This window comes from Anomalospiza imberbis, chromosome 3 (assembly GCF_031753505.1).
Source record: "Anomalospiza imberbis isolate Cuckoo-Finch-1a 21T00152 chromosome 3, ASM3175350v1, whole genome shotgun sequence".
In the NCBI taxonomy this organism is placed as follows: Eukaryota; Metazoa; Chordata; class Aves; order Passeriformes; family Viduidae; genus Anomalospiza; species Anomalospiza imberbis.
The window spans coordinates 25,192,001-25,208,755 of record NC_089683.1 but is presented as its reverse complement, the minus strand read 5'-3'; the positions used below and the strand labels follow the sequence as shown (position 1 = coordinate 25,208,755).

The window sequence follows — 16,755 nt, the reverse complement described above, 5'->3', positions numbered from 1 at the left end:
AGCCACCAATTACCTCATCATAATTTGGGTTTTATGTTCATCACTGCATGTTGCCAAACTACATAACTCCGTAGTTTTGAATAAATATATTTGCTGCTTTCCTGTAATTTCTTCTAGAATGTCCAAGCAAGTATTATTTATTATGAATAGCTGTAGAGTTAGCAAAACTGCCCATCAGGTTGTGTCTATGTATTAATAGCTGATTGATTAACAGTGATTTAGCACGTTGAGCATTCCATTATCACGCTGACTTCCTTTGACAGTGGTTCATTCCTGCTGGCATAAAGTATTAGAATAAGTGAGTCCTGTACATAATTCTTCTGTGTCTAAAATAAATGCATTACACAGTAATGCATTTTATTTATTGTTAAAATGTGTTGGAGTTGGCATGGCAAAAATGGCAATAAACAGCCTTGTGACAGCTTTCATATCTGAGTCAATGAACACCTCTCTTCGCAGCTAAAGGGAGGACAAACGTGGAGCTGCGTGAAAAATTCATTTTGGCAGATGGTGCCAGTCAGAGCATGGCAGCTTTCCGACCAAGGGGCCGTAGATCACGACCCTCTTCAAGAGGTGCTTCTCCCAACAGATCTACTTCGCTGTCAAGTCAAGCTGGCCAGGCAGCTGCCCCACAAGCTGTTACTACAAGTACACCGAAGGTAAGGAGAAACGTACAATACTGCACTGGTTAAGAAATGGGATATAGATTGAATTTTTGGGTTTTTCCTTGCTCCAGTAATATTGGTGCTTACTCTAGCTGATGGAGGAAAAGTGCCTCCATTTTATTTCATAGGCTGGGGTGGATCTGAGAAGTGTTTTCAATATGTTTTCTCTACTTTTTTTTTTTGCAACATGGCAGTAGAAAAACTTCTACATTTAAGGTGCCACATTAACTAACTGGCAGTTTGGGAACTGCTTTGAAAGATCATCAAAAACCTCTCCATTTCACTTGAAAAATAAACTCTGTCATCTCTTCATTTTAGAACATTTGTCATTAACTTTTTCTGCTTAGATTTTATTTCTACTGAGATTTTGAAAATCCGGGTATCCTTCTCCATGATGTAGTTTTCCTCTACTGTCCTTCATATTTTGATTTACCATTGTTTCATACAGACACCACATCATTTAACACGCAACTATGGTAAACCATGGTTGACAAACAGCAAAACAACAAGTCCTTCTAAGCCACCAGAATCCTCAGACTATCAAGGGTCATCTGCAGAGGTACAGTAAGGACAGAAATTCTAGTCTCATGACTTCCTTCACTAAAACTGTCACTTCACTAACAGCCACTAGAGTTTCAGTGCTTCTGAGCTGCAACATCCTGTGTATATTAATGCATTGTCTTTATTTTAGACCTTTGTCAAATTATTTCTTACTTTTTTTCCCCCACAAGTTTGTTTTGTTTTGTTTTTGTTCTATTTTTCATGTTTTTAAGTTTTAGGAAAATACAGCCTCAATGAGCTAATGTTTAAAGCTTAATAAATCATAAAAGCATGGAATGAAATGGTTGATTAAATGTGGAAGAGTACTTTTTTTAAAGAAAAACAAAACATTCAATGTACTTTGCAGGTTTCTTTCCTAAAATTTACTTTGAATTCATTAAGTACTACAATGTTTCTGAACTGCAGACATGAGATTAATAAATCATGATCTCTAGTGCAAATCCACTAAATATAGAAATACCCAATCACAGTGAAGAACATGGTAAAAAAGTCTGGCTGTGATACATAAATCTTTACAGCAACTGAAAGTTTTGTTTTGGGGGGGTAGTGACCAATCATTGCTCTAATAGGATAGCTATTCGATGACTTAACAGAAAAACATGGCTTACATGGAAATTGCTAGTATGGCAATTAGGATTATGCTGACAATTAGGCTATATGAACAAAATTTAAAGGGGCTTGAACCCAAAGTGTTTGCTCTAATGTCATTACAGTCAGTGAAAAGATTGCAGCTGGATCAGGCTGCACACTGATGTGTCATTTGTGGGAGTTACTCTTGCCCTGGGTTGGATGTAGAGCTTGTGCTACCACCCCTTCTGTTGTATCTTCTGTTCACAAATCTGCACTTTGGTGCCTATTGCTGTTCATTTGACACCTTCTGGTGTGAAGTTTCCATAACCTCAGCATGGCTTTGCTCAAAGATGCACAACAAACTTCTTCTCCTTCCTCCTGTGCGTGTTGTTGTGCACACTGCAGGTGTGTCTGTGGGTACAGCACTGCAAGCACACGGGGCTGTGGCTTAGACTGATTAACAGCACAGAGCTTAGTCAGTTGTCAGTTTCTAACATATTCCTGTACTGTCTTTCATCTCTTATCTGGTAACTGTAAAAGGTGAAAGATTAATTGATGGTGCGTTAAAGGGTTTATAGACATGGAAAGGTGTTGTTTTCATTGAATTACAATGACAGGAAAGCAGCTGGCCTGATTTCATATGGGGGCACTGTATTTCTTATCTGCTCTTTCAACTACCAGTAGTTTCAGTGAGTTTCTTTTATGTAAACCAGTGTGGCTTAAGATTATAAACAGAATGGTAAGGGTGGAGTAGGTTCAGTGAATTTCTAAGGCATTCTGCAGCATTTACTGCCCAAGGGAGCAGTTACTCATTTTATATGTAAACTGCATTTGGGCTTAGGGCAAGACTTGAAGAACAGGCTAGTTTTATTTTTCACACTGATGATTCTCTCCCAGTGCCTTGCCCAGAGTGCAGCAGCTTCAATGGAGGTAACAGTGTTCCCTTTCTCCAAGCAGTGTCTGTATAGCAGATTCCCAGGGGGTAGCTGTATGTCAAGCACTGTACTTGGCTTTAATGAGAGTTTAATATTGTGACCTGCCCTGTCAGAGCCAGCAGATTGCTCTGTAGCATCGCAGCACTCTTTTGTTCAGAAGTGCCAGAAGTGGTCTGGACTGGCAGCTGCCAGGCAAGCTCCAGCCAGGCCTCTGCTCTGTTCTTAGCTCAAAGCAGCTTCCAACACACTTCTCTGGATCTTGGTTTTCAGTACCTGAAATTCTACCTAGAATTGTATGGGGATTAAAGCACAGAACGCAGAATCCTGGAATCCAGGCTGCTCCACAAACTGCATTCATCACTGCACTGTTTTTCTTGTTTTTGAATATTTATGTAGTATTTTTGTGTTATTAAATTACCGCGAATACTGTAGTTTTCCTCTTATTTGCATATACCTCTTATTTAGTGAGTGATAGTCATTTGGAGATCTGATGATTCAATTTTTGTGGCTGTGTAAGAAATTTTCTGATTTTGGGCAGATTGTAAATCAAGGCTCGTTTCAGAACTAAGAAAGCAGGCAGGGTTAGACTGTGTAGTAGAGACACTGAAAGGCAGTATATTGACAACTGGAACTTTTACAATTTGTCCTATGCCCTTTTTTCTGTTTTTCTTGTTTTGGCTTGGGTTTTTTTCCTCCTAGCAAAAGGTTTCTGAAATTTGGTAGCTTTGTTTCAATTTTAATAATATTTTCATCACCTATAACTACAGCCAGAATTGTGGAAAGTCACGTTATGCAGACATAAAATCTCAATATGTGCCATCAACTAATCTTACCTGCTTCACTAATTATAAGAAGGTAGTTTTTTTCTTTCTTCATATGTGTTGAAATACACACAAAGATGCTAAAATGTTAAGCAGACTGTTAAAATTATTTTTTTGTTGTTGTTGTTTTACATTTGGACTACTTCAAATGCAAACTGCTAAAGGAACATTCTAAACTTCACATTATGAGTTATGCCCAAAGTGGCTTAAACCAGTATTTCAGATTCACAGTGAATGTTATGATGATCACATTCTAAGCTATGTAGCCTCTAATACTAATCCTTATCTTCAGTTAAAAAAAGTTTTTTTTTTGGTTGTCTTTTGGTTTGCATAGGGAACACCAATTCAAGGAAGTAAACTCAGACTGCCAGGGTATCTGTCAGGGAAGGGTTTCCACTCAGGAGAAGACAGTGGCATCCTGTCAACAGCAGCTACCAGAGTCAGAGCTCAGTTTGCAGGTGAGTGTCTTGACTTCAGAGATTGATCTACCACTTGCTTTGTTTTCCACCTGAATACTTCAGGTCACATTAGAGTTCAAGGGAGAAGATGTCAGAAGAGTGGGAAGGAGTAAAAGTCATACAGTCTGCCCATTGCTGAGAGTGCGCATAATCAGGCCCTCCATTCACATGTTCAGCTCTGGATGTGTGAATTCATGACTGCAATCTTCTCAACAATGGTACCTCCAATGTATCTGCCCAAGGAACTAGGGAAGAAGCATTTACTGAAAGGATCCAGTTCTTTACAGTATTCAAATTATTCTCAATTGTGATGGAGCAAAGGGGTCACTTAGTCATGACCTGTCCATTTCTTTTGGAAGAATTGCAGGGAGCAGCTGTAGATTACCTTATTAATGGAATATCCCACAGAGATTTTTAAAGAAGTATACAAAAATAGAAAGCAGTGAAGCTGTGCTTTTCAACACAGTGTTCTTCATACATACTGGGAACCAGATTTGTGAAGATCAAAAATACTTAATAAGTAATTGGAAAATTATGAAAAACCACATTAATTATTTTCTTTTGAGGATTCCTTGTGGTTTTTTAGTTCATAGCATATTTTCTTCAGGCTTTTACTTAGCAGGCTTGCTGAGCGCTCATCTTCTGAGCTCTTTGTTGGGTAGGATGTCTACTTTGCCCTTGTTAATTTGCAGCTTTTATCTGTATGGATTTTAATTTTTTTTCAAAAGAGGGGTACACATTTAAATATTGGGATGTTCATTTGCATCTCCAAGATGCCTATACTTAGAAATCATGAATGCATGAAGAGACCAGATACTGATTTTTTTTTTTTTCCAATTAATAGCTGAGAAAATGGCAAGGGAAATAAAGGCTCTGGCTGTTGAGTGAATGTACAATGCATGTCTAGGAAGTCAAGAAAAGCTGCCAGGATAATGCATTTTTAATAAGTTGTGCTAGTGATTAATTAACTATATGTCAGCATTTAACCTTACATTTCCTTTTCTTTAGAGTGAGACACAGCATCATTTAGCTTGCCTGGCAGACATCTAAAGTTTAGTTTGTTCAACGAGGAATCTTTGGGGCTGCCAAAGACCTAGGAAAGACCTGCACAGGTTTTCCGTCCTTACCTTTAATCCTGGTGGTTATCTTCTCTCTTTCTAGACACCAGAAGAACTCCAAGCAGACCTGGTAGCCGAGCAGGAAGCAAGGCTGGCAGCAGGTCAAGCAGCCGCCGCGGCAGTGACGCGTCTGACTTTGACATTTCAGAAATCCAGTCTGTGTGCTCAGATATGTCAGAGACTGTTCCTGCTACAAGCAGGCCGACACCCCGAGCAGGTTCTCGGCCAGGATCTGCCAAGCCTTCTAAAATTCCAACCCCCCAGAGAAGGCCACTAGCCAGCAAATTGGACAAGTCCTTGAAGAGATAATATGATTGGCTCCATAGAGGTCTTTTCCTTTTGCATTAAATATTTAAGTTCATAAGATGTAAAATATTATGTAGAAATTACTGTGAAATATCGCAAGAGGTGGATTTTTAATTCTGCAGATGGCCTTATTTGTGTATTTGTCTTCTTATTTTATGTGTATAATTTTTGTCAGATTCTTTTTTGTTTTGCCATATCCTGTGAGAAGGGGAAGAGTTCTAATGTAAACTAACAGTTGTACACAGTAACATGTAGAAAGTACACTAAAAATAATTGCCGAATGTACAGTGTACTGAATGTACAGTAAGTCTGCAACCTCAATAAAAAAGGCCTATCACTATGTCATTAGTTAACAGTAAAGGATACCTCATGATTTTTCTTTAAAAAAGAAAAAGAGAATACTGAAAGCCAAAAGACACAATTACACATTTTGAGCTAACTTAAACAAACACTAAACGATGTATGTCAAAATTACTAAGGAATACAAACACACATTCACAATACCCTTATTTATACAGCGTCTCTCAGAGAACTCACAGAGTTAATTAAGCACTTGCCAATAATATGATACTCCAGTACCTTGCAGCATTTCTGTGCCATTGCTTTCAATGAGGCCAGACACATTCTGGATATCTGAACTATTATTCTGTAAGAATATCAATATAAAGTGCATTCATGTAAATGTGAGGTTTTCTTTTGCTTGAGTGGATGGTAGCACTGTATCATTGAACTCATTTTGTATCAAAGCAATTTGCTTGCAGAAAGCTCAGAAATAAACATGTCCCTTAACTTTATTTCTATTGTATTTCTTACTTCACAGGAAGGCAATTTTCTGTGTTATGTTTTAGAGCATATGCCATTTCAGATGACCAATAATTACCATAGGAACACAGGCTTTAATGTTATTTCCCATTATCAGCTATCTGATTTTGGTTAGCTACTGTATTTGTTTAATAAAACACTAAATTGCACATAGCATATGAAATTATATCTAATTATTGTGTATCGCCAGTTATTTTCTCCATAGTAAACTGTGTCATTTATATACCATGTATAAAAGGCATAGAGAAATTCACTTGCTCTATTAGTCAGCGAGACATTCTAGCCATGCATGGGTTAATTGAAAGGCTAGCTAATAGCTCAGTTTCACTGGAAAAAAGGTGCAGCTTCAAATGGGAGTGCTGTAGCATGGTTGGATAGATACTGTGGTAAGTAGTGACAGAATCCCTAGAACTTTCAAATGCCCTTTGATAATATCAGAAAGACTTGGGTGGGATTTGGCCAGATAAACAAAATAATACTCAAAAGATAATTGAATCAATCAAAATCCATTTGTATCAGGATTTCTTTCAACATAGAGTTGTACAAAGGTTTGTAGAAAGCCATGAGGAACTGGTCCTACCTGGTTTGGGAATCAGCACAAGTGTTTACTGATTACTGAAGCATCAGTCTCTGTTGCACTATTTTATCTTTCCATTTTTCACCTCTCCTGTTGCTTCTGTTCATCCAGTGATTGCTTTCCTAGAACATTAAAATAGATAAGAATGACTTTGGTGCTTTTTGAAACCCCCAACACCCTTGGATAGTTTTTCAATATTTACAGATGATAGCTGAAATATCTCTACTTGTAAGCAAGAGAAGGGAAAAGGATAGAATTTAGGCACTTGCATGGATAATTTAACTGAAAGAGGTGGTGGTGCCTAGTGGGCACCTAGTGCATTGCCTAGTGGTGCATTTTTTTAACCACAAGACTGATGTTCAAGGATGTAGGGAGGACAAATATAACTCCTTTGCAAGGGTACATACATAGATCAGTACCTTGTATCCCAAGAGCAACCTACCTACACAGGAGGTAGTGTTGGCACCTACTTAAAGCACCTTTTATATTGCAGTCTTAGCTTAAATGGTTTTTTTTAATGCTTCATTAATTATGCAACTTTATGGAATTTTTGTATGCCTACATTGTAACTCTATAGAAATATTAGAGGGACGACCAGCGTCTGGGAAATCCAATGCCAGCTAACACCCAAAGACTAAGTAGATTACTGTGACTTGCTAGTGATTGCAAAATGGGGGAGGATGGGACTGGTAAAGTGGGAAAGTTCATTTATTGGCTGGAGAGAATAATTCAGTGTCGGAAACCAAATTAATAGTAATTAAGTAGGAGTGGGCATTCAGTTAAAAAGCTTAAATCTGCCTCCAGATGTTACACCTTAATTAACTTCGTCCAAAAATTAACTGCTTTAGGTTGATACTAAGAGACTTTTCAAAATTCTGTTGCCTGTGATACAAAGTTCATGCTGACAAAAGTCTGAAAATAAATAATGGATGCTCTATACTTCTGTGACCCAAGGAGGAATCTGAAGAACTTCATGAAAAGGCATATTGTGAACATGTGGATAAGTGATAGGTAGCTCAGTTTTAGTGAACTATTTTTGTAAAGAAATTAGTGGTATTCAGTGTCCATCTTTCTGTAATTGAAAAACATTTCTTCTTTGGTACCAGCGTAAATGGGAGATGAAGGATCAGCCCTACCAGTACATCCCCACCTCAATCAGTTGCATGAGATTTTATGTAACCTCATCATTGGAGATGCATTTTTCGCCCTTTTATTACCTTCCTTTTAACAACAGGAGTTGATCATAAATTCATCAGCCTGCTAGGTGACCCTGATTCAATTACAACTTTGTGTGGCCTAGACTCTTATATCTGTTTATTCTGTGCTTGTCCTGCACAGTGAAGGAGCAGAGGTGATGGGCTGGGAAGAAGGGTTGGACAGCCTATGGCTATGGGAACCATATTGTTAAGTAAATAATGTATATTTAGCACTTGGGAAAGCTGGCTCAATTCTAGGCTCCTTTACTTTTTCATTTTCAGCTTTCTGCCTTTCTTCAAAATGGGAGAGTTTCCACAAATTTTCTGCAATCTGCAGATGAAATCTGTAGTGATCTAGTGATACCTCCTGGCCCAGGCATCCTCAGCTCCAGTTAAGGTATACTGTGAGCTTCTTACATGCCAGTGCATTCAGTGACGGTAATTCAGGCTTTGCCTCCAGCACATCTCTTTACAAAACCATACGAATGAGGTTATATTTGATCTTAATTTAAAAACTAATGCATTTCATAAAAATAAACTGATGCAAGCAGCTATGCCATACCACAGTGAGCAGCAGGGTTTGGATCCATGGTTGCCATAGCTCTGACAGGGCTAGCAGCACCCTACAACTTGCGCATGAGACAAAGGCTCTAGCATTAAGTGTGTTTCTTCGAGGATGTGGCAAGCAGACACATTGCTGAGCACTTGCTCTTAATGTTCTGGGAATAACCACAGGGATGGAAAATGAGCATTGCCTCATTTGCTGCACAAGAGCTGCCCTAACTGCTTCCAGGTGTTTCCCATTGTCAGGCTGTTTGGTGGCAGCTGAGCTTACCCTGGAGAAGAGGTATTTAGCTAGATGTTTGTTCTAACTGGGGGGTGATGTTAGGAGCTTTATAGACTTGTGCAAGGTGAGTAGGTTTTACAGAAGAAAGAAAATGTGCTTCCCTAATGAAACTTGTTTTCTCTGCTGGATTTGAATAACCTGTTTGCAGACATGGAGGTGGAAAAGATGGCGGACTTATTTGCTTTTTTTTCCAACAGTGCAGGTAAGTTACTCGTCTCTGTGGAAAAAAACAACTTACATTTCCTAAAAATTGAACATTGCAGAGGAAAAGGGAGCTCTTCAGAAATGGATGAGTGCTGCCGTGCCCGCCCTGAAGCTCCCTGGCTTCGCCTGCCTGGCAGAGGCATGGTCAGCTGCAGGGGACACTCCCCTGTTTCTCGGGAAGATTCAGGGAACAGCTAAGACAGAGCGCTGCGCTGTCTGCCTTGTATGGAGGAGAGGCAGCGTCCGAGGAGGTAATGAGGGAGTCGACTCAAGGCTGGGAAAACAGTCTCAGGTTTAATCCGTGCTCCGAACGCCAGAGTATCCGACAGCCAAAAGTGCCTTCAAGGCTTTCGCAACAGCTCAAATACTGGGGCGGTAACCAGGGGGAAGGGACACCCATTCACCACGGGGAGATTTGGGGGAGTGGAAGGCGGAAGGAGAGACAGACACACAATCAATGGGGGAAGTTTAAGGGAGAGACCCCTGGCCCTCGTCCACTCACTCGATGCCCAAGGTGGAAGATTCTGGGAGAGTGGGATGGGGACCCGAGTGGTGGAAAGGGAGGGGACAGGGGAATGACTGAGCATTTTCAGGGAGATTGGCATTGAGGGAAAGGTGGGAAAGCTCAGAGTGGAACCATTGGGAGAAAATGGGGGGTGAAGGGGCAAACCATTACAGAACTGTTACAGAGGTATAAAACTACAATATAACAGATGAGGCAGCACCTTGAATTCTATGGAACTTGCACAAAAATACTGGGTGTCCGATAGTATTGAGCTATTTTGAAGTCCTCTGGTAAAGAATTGTTCAGAATTTTTCTGTTGCAAATGAAGTGGTAACTGACCTGAAGCTAAAGGAATCTTTGGGGGTGTTTTTTCATAATTTATTAGTTGTTCTGGTGAACTGAAATAGTTTAAGTAGTCTGAATTGCATCTTGGGGTACTCAAACTGTACTTCTCTATTGGAAGGTTATAGGAAAGCATGATGAAGGTGAATTGTGTAACTTAGCTGGAATCCTGGCTGAGTAAGTATGAGAGTGTTAATACATGTGTTATTAGCACTTGGATAGTTGAGTATGAGTAAAAGACCCAACCTATAAATCAGACCCTGTCAGCATTTACAATACTATTTGTTCTTCTGAGAGGAGGCAGATGGAGTGGTGATAGCTTTGTCCTCAGGGAAAGCCGATGTGGAGCTTTTTGTAGGGGTCATGACGATCTTTATGACAATTGGAAAATTATCTACCATTCTTTTTTTTTTCTTTTTTTTTTTCCACTTTCTGGGGCTTGATCCTGGCTCTTCCAAATCTTAGAGTCACAGAGAATAATTTAAGTTGGAAAAGACCTCTAAGATCTTTCTGTTCTTTAGGCAGAACAATGGGAACCTAGGGATCTATGAAATAATTTGCAGTGTCTGGGCTATTTTTAAAGACAATGAGTTCATATGATAAAGAAATATCTCTATAACTTAAAAAATAATTTAAAATATTGACGTATATGAAAAGATACAAGTGGGGATAAAGAAAACAGGTTTGTAAATATGAAACATTGAGGAACTCCACATCTGCTTATCAGAAGAGGGGATGTGACTTTAAGCAACACTGATTTGAAGCTTTATAGACCAAACCAACAAAATAAGGTAATTTAGGCTATGTAATGTCCACAAAAGATTGAAGTAGCTAAGCTACTACTTGGAGTCCTCTTGTGTTGTGTGAGCATGAGAGGACTGAAAACTGTCTAATGTATAATGGATGCCTTTTCCAGAAAAATACTGGTAAGCTTAAGAAAAGTGCTGATCGGTTTAGACTTGGAAAAATGATAGACACAGTAATAAATGAGATAGTAGTGGAAACCTGAATAAATATACTATGGAAGAGTTGGCTCAGCTTTTGAAGGGATGTCATGCCTTAGAAGCTGCCTGAAAGTCCTTGAAAGGATCACTTAATGTGGACAAAGGTTGAGATTGACCACATGGCTTTGCAAAAGAAATCAGTAATGCTCAAAGGAGTGAGCACTTATGGGATCAGAAGAAGGCTTACTGAGGGTAAATAGCACATTGCAAGATAGGAAAGACAGTGCAGGAGAACGTGCTCAGTTTTAGCAGAGGAAAGAGTTCTGCAGGAGCCCTTGACAGGTTTTAACATAAAGCTGCAAAGGCTGGCTCAGAGGTTCCTGAAGTGCACATTGCTGGACGGGTGCTCTGGAAAAAAGCATTGCTGCGTTTCTGTGATTCATCACATCTCCTGGGGGTGTGCATTGCTTTCCACTGATGCTGAGGATCCTGCAGTGACTAGCTCAGCCCTAGCCAACTAATCTTCAGATGGCTAATTTAAGTAGAAGGAATCCCACCCCAAATTAATGAGCTTATTTCAAGCTAAGAAACACTGGATGGGATTTTCCTGAGTGGTTTGGAAATTCCACTTCTAGCTTTTATTACTTTCACACCTTTTTGGTGCACTAAAGGTATTTTAGGGTATGCAAAGTATGGATCATCATGTAATTTTGTGTCATTTCTAGTCACGTTCAGGAAATGCAAACCATGGAAGAGGGGTGGAGAATCCCATCACGTTACTGCTCTCATACTGTAGGAGATCTTGAGCATTCCTGGGATCCTTCAGTAGCAAACCCAGGTACGAGGGTGTTCCTCTCTGTGTTGCTCCTGGTCACAACTATCTCTGCAAGGTACCTGGCAAGCCTGTTTCCTTTGAGTTTTCCAATTGTTGATCGTCCTGGGATCCACTGGCACAAGGGAAGTGAACATGTCTTTCAGGGGACAGTGGCAGATCATGCACAACCTCAAGACCTAAACCATTAAAAAACTAAAGTAATTGAAAAGAATACCATGTTGACATGTTTCTCTTCCTTTCAAGTGTCCTATGGATCTGAGGAAGATAAATGGTTTTTTCCAAAAGACATGAGCTATTCATTAGTATGGTGTGGTTGTTTTGGATTTTTTTTTGGTTTGGTTGGTTATTTAATTTGTTTGTGGGGTGTTTTTTGTGTTTTGTTGGATTTTTTTTCCTATTTGCCTTCTAAATAAACACAACTGAGTAAGGCCATGCATGAATAGCTCTTTCTGGAATAAAGAAAAATAAGTTACTATTTCTTTGAACAGTTATCCAGTGAGAAATTGAGCCAGAGCAACAGTTTATTCTATTGGAACTTAAGGCCAAAGCATAGACATTCATGTTAAAGCAAATGTAATTTCTTTTGTAAAAATATAATGAGATGTAGTAAACAAACCACAATTAAATTAGGCAAACCTAAAGAAGGCAAGATGCTTGCAGTGGAGGCTGCTTCTATGCATTGCTATTGTTTTTTCATCACAGAATGTATTTGCAAATATAGCTGTTCTGAACTGTACAACAGCTCTGCAGCATTTCCTATTAAAATGAGCAAACTGAATTTTGCAGCCCATGTATATGGCTCTGTAACAAGAGCTGAAGTGATGCTTCCTGTGGCCAGATGGTGAGGAAGTTATGTGAGCCCCAGCTCCCAGCTTGGCTGCAGCTCCTGGTTATGGCCCCACATAGGCAGAGCTGGCTCTTCTCCCGAGAGACCTGGCAGTGACTTTTGGGAGGTGATGCCTCATCAGTTCTGCTGATGTTTGGGAAGAGCATGAGCATGATCACAGTGCTTTCAGACACTAGAAAGCCTTCCTTCAGTCCACTGATTAGGTCTCTTGGCCAATGCAGACTTCTGCATGGGACTTCCGTTTTATACACTTGCTGTCTTTACCTAGTAGAGGAAATAATGAAGAAATAATTTTTAATAATTTGTTATCTATACACAATTCAGGGCATTCATTTCTCTCTGTTTCTTTTTTTTCCCCTCCCCCTCCAACTCCTCCAGCTTATCAGGGATTTATTGAATCATTCCAGTTTTCTGAGGAGGATTTCATTCTTAATGATGCAAAAGAATTTTAATGTAGCACTTGCTAATGGAAAAGATCTTCTTAATTACCATTGGAAACTTCAGCCCCTGAGTGAGAACTTTATATTTGGTAGCTTTAAAGCTTTCCATGTGAGAGATCTCCTCCTCCCCTCCAAGCCCCTGCTCTGTTTCCAATAATGTGTGCAGGCTCTCCAAGAATGTTGCAGTGATCTCATCTGGCAAAATAACCCTGGTCAGTAGTAGCCCAAATCCTTCATTAGGCTGTATCTGGCTGCAGGGTGACCACCAGGCTGCCACTACCAACCTCTCCCCCATTGCAGGGGAGATGCCCTGGGGCTGGGGCACACTGACCCCCTGGAGGCAGAGGGTAGCAAAAAGTGTCTGTGGGCAGAGCCAGGGGGTGGCAGGCAGCTGCTTGGAAGTCTGGTTTCATGAGAACAAGGTCTGTGGCAGCTGCCACAGCTCACCCCCTGCAGCAAGAGGGTTTACCCCCACCCATCGGACAGGCCATGCTGCAGTGAAACACTAGGAGAACTAGACAATTAGTCAGGAATTTCCTAAATAGCAATACAAACTAAAAAGGGGGATTACCAGCTGGAGTGTTTCTATCAAAATGGCAGAGATTAAGGAATCTCTTGCTTGTTTTAGATATATGCCTTCTGCATCCAGGATGTCTTTTCATATGGTCTTTATATAAGTCAGTTTCTGGCCCTGAATGCTGTGTTATTGAACTCTAGGGTATAAGATATGGTCTCCAGTACTACATAAATAAAAGCAAATCTTTTCAGCTGAGTAGTCAAATGATGTTGAGGGAGTTTGAGTTCAGGCAGAGTGATCTAATTTGGCTGTCAAAAAATTAAATAAAAACTCTGAAAAAATTAAATTATGCAAAGATTATGCTATGATTGTTAAACTATCAAAAAATTTCAGAAGAACCTGTTGGATGGGTAGTATTTTAGGCAGCTGCATGAACATCAACAGATGGTTTGGAAAATTCAATTTTGGGGCTTGATGCTGGGCTTTTTGCAATTAAACGCCTGTGTGCATGAGCCTACCAAACTGAGGTCATTTGGAAGTACACATGGTTTGGAAGGTAGAGTTGGAGATAAAATCAGTTGGATTAAAATAGAAGAGGAGAAAGACATCATTGGGTTGTTGTGATACTAACTTGCAAGGAAACATTTTTTCTGTAAACTCTCATGTGTAGTCTCAGAATGGAGCACCAGCTGTGTCTATCTCTGGAGCGATCTAGCTAACAATGTATGTCAGAAAAATTATAGCGTAATTTATTCATACCTCTCAGAACAACAGAAATAAGGCTGAAATCCATGTGCCTGAAAACAAAAGGTTTTGTACTAGTTCCAATCCTGTCCAAGGATGGTCTATAAGAGTGATAAAATGCCATGGCAAATTAAAAAGCAAATTAAAGTGTAGTTCCTAATCAAACTCTGAAATAAGTGTTAAATTCAAGGAAGAATAGACTTGTCAATTAGAGCGAGAGCGGCAAGCCCTGCCGCACAGTCTTTTTTCCTGGCTCTGAGCATTGGGGGTATGGGGTGAGCTTGGAACTGACTTGATTAGGCCAGGAGACAGATGGCTAAAAATCAAGTTCCATTTAATTTTTTTCCAGTCAATGTTTAGTTGTGTTTTCTCTCAAGGTTATTCTTCAGTTAGTCTTTCAGGAGGGGAGACTGGCCAAAAGAAAACAAGGACTCTCACACTCAATGTCATATCTTGCAAGAGCTATTCTTTGGCAGGGCTCTGTTCTGGGAGTAAAGCCGGAGATGGACAGTGCTTCTTCAAGCTGATAACAACGTTGGGAGAGTCTTTTCTCAAAGAGATGTTGCAAAATGTTGTAAAGAAACAAGCCAGAATATCAGTCTGGATGATACTGGGGCATTTCTTAGGCTGGTATTTCTGTAAGGAACCAGTATAAAGCACTTGTGTTGGTGCTTGCTCTACAGTTTAAAAAAAAAAAAAAAAAAAAAGAGGTCAAGTTACTGGAAATATGAAAAATACCGTAAGTGATAGTTTCCTGGCTAGTCTTGGTTTGCCTCAGTAATGCTTTGGTGATGTTGTGCTTCCAATAAACATTAGTCTAACAAAACACATTCTGTTTCCAGCACTTCTGATGGTGTCTCTTTTCTCAAATCTAACTCTTTGTTGTCTGGTTTGGTGAAGTGGTTACGGCACTCTGCCAGCACTATTCCTCTGTCACTAAAGCTGTATTGACAGTGATGACTAGCTGAGCTGCCAAGATCAGGATGGCATTTCTTGCTCACAGAGTCTGGGATTTTTTTCCTTGGACTTCATAGTTCTAGGTGGAAAAATGATGATGACTATTTGGGACTTCTGTTCCCTGTGGTAAATGAAACCAAGATACAAAAAGCAATGTAAAAATGCAAAAATCAGTAGATGTGACTACTTTGAAAAATCCCAAATAATGCAAGCCTAACTTTAATCTTTAACTGTCTTGCCTTAGGATGTATTTTCATGTTCATACACATCTCTCCCTAGCATATCAGTTCACCTGGAGAATGGAATCCAAAATGTACTGAAACAATTTTCTCTTTTTTCTTTTTTTTTTTTTCCTGAGGCCAACAGGTGGTTGATTAGAATGGGATAAGTATTCTGTGTACCTCCAAACTTTGTCTTATGTTTGAGATATCATGTTATCTAAGTCTTGTTCCAAAGAGATGTTTAAAAGTAAAAAGCAGATGAGATAGGAGAGCAAAACACCTCCTCTTGGTGAAGATAGAATTGCTCTAAACAATGTGGCTCGAAGACCAAATGTTCAAATGGATCTTGTTTATAAAGGCAGTCTATATCAAAGCTGTCTGCAGGACAGAAGTGTTCAGTCCTTGCAGGGAGTGTCCTAAATACAAATTAGGGTTACTGTGTCACTGCTGGTCCCTCTTTCTAGTATCTGTAACCTCTGCAGGGTGCTGCTCTGCTCTTACCATTTTACATCTAAAGAGCAGGAAGAAGGGAAGCAGGAATATGTCACCTTTGCAGATAAGAAACAAAGAAACAGATTAAACCCTTTGTCTGGGAATATTCAGGAAATTTGCTGGCAAATCAGGAAACTGTTTTGGCACATGCTAATCTTCATCTTCAACCTGAGCAGAACATCCCTCTTTCAAGAACGTCATTATTTAATTATATCTGTTTAGGAAACGAAATTTAATCTTCCTTGTCTGAAAAGACATCCTGGCTCATCTGGAAATTCAAATTATGATTTTAAAATAGCTACAAGTCAGTGTTTACTCATACAGTATTATCTGCTGGAAAAGGCACTGGATATGCTAGTTACAAATGTACAAGTCCAGCAGTTAAACTACACTGTGCCCATCGAGTGTTCCTGCTAAGGAACACAGGCTCAAGGGAAACACAAACATGAATGTGAATTTGTCTTTTAGTTTGGGCCTCTGGAATGTTTCTGTTCTAACAGTGTTCTAATAAAACCAAAACATTGAGTCTTTCCCAGCAAAGTTATAAATAGAAAGTAGGCACCCTACTTCTTATGCAGAAAGATAAACTGCAAAAGGAGATTGTGCACAAAACGAAAAAATATCCAATTTAAAATGCTGATGTTTTACTTGTATCTCAGAGCTGCTGCACTTCTGCAACAAGCAGCTGCTATTTCTCCTTCATTTTCCCATGTAATTAATTATTCTCATGACTGAGAATGGCATGATGCAGCACAGATGAGACAAATAGTCTTTCTGTGTAGTGGGCCCTCTGTGCCTCTGACAGGTGAGCTGATGGTAATTCTCAAGTCT

At 39.6% G+C, this 16,755-nt stretch overlaps 1 protein-coding gene across 22 annotated transcripts in view; it reads left to right on the top strand.

The window, feature by feature from the left end:
- Window positions 1–6,409, top strand: part of DST (dystonin) — a 291,178-nt gene extending 284,769 nt beyond the window's left edge. For 14 of the 22 annotated variants that reach the window (XM_068183693.1, XM_068183704.1, XM_068183692.1 and 11 more), the window contains 4 exons: window positions 460–659; window positions 1,114–1,224; window positions 3,887–4,010; window positions 5,172–6,409. In XM_068183693.1, the coding sequence (XP_068039794.1) occupies window positions 460–659; window positions 1,114–1,224; window positions 3,887–4,010; window positions 5,172–5,437 (701 nt within the window). In that variant the 3' untranslated portion in view covers window positions 5,438–6,409. The remainder of the gene's footprint in view (window positions 1–459; window positions 660–1,113; window positions 1,225–3,886; window positions 4,011–5,171) is intronic. The other 8 variants (XM_068183698.1, XM_068183697.1, XM_068183696.1 and 5 more) reach the window with 3 other exon arrangements.
- The last annotated feature ends 10,346 nt before the right edge of the window (window positions 6,410–16,755 follow it).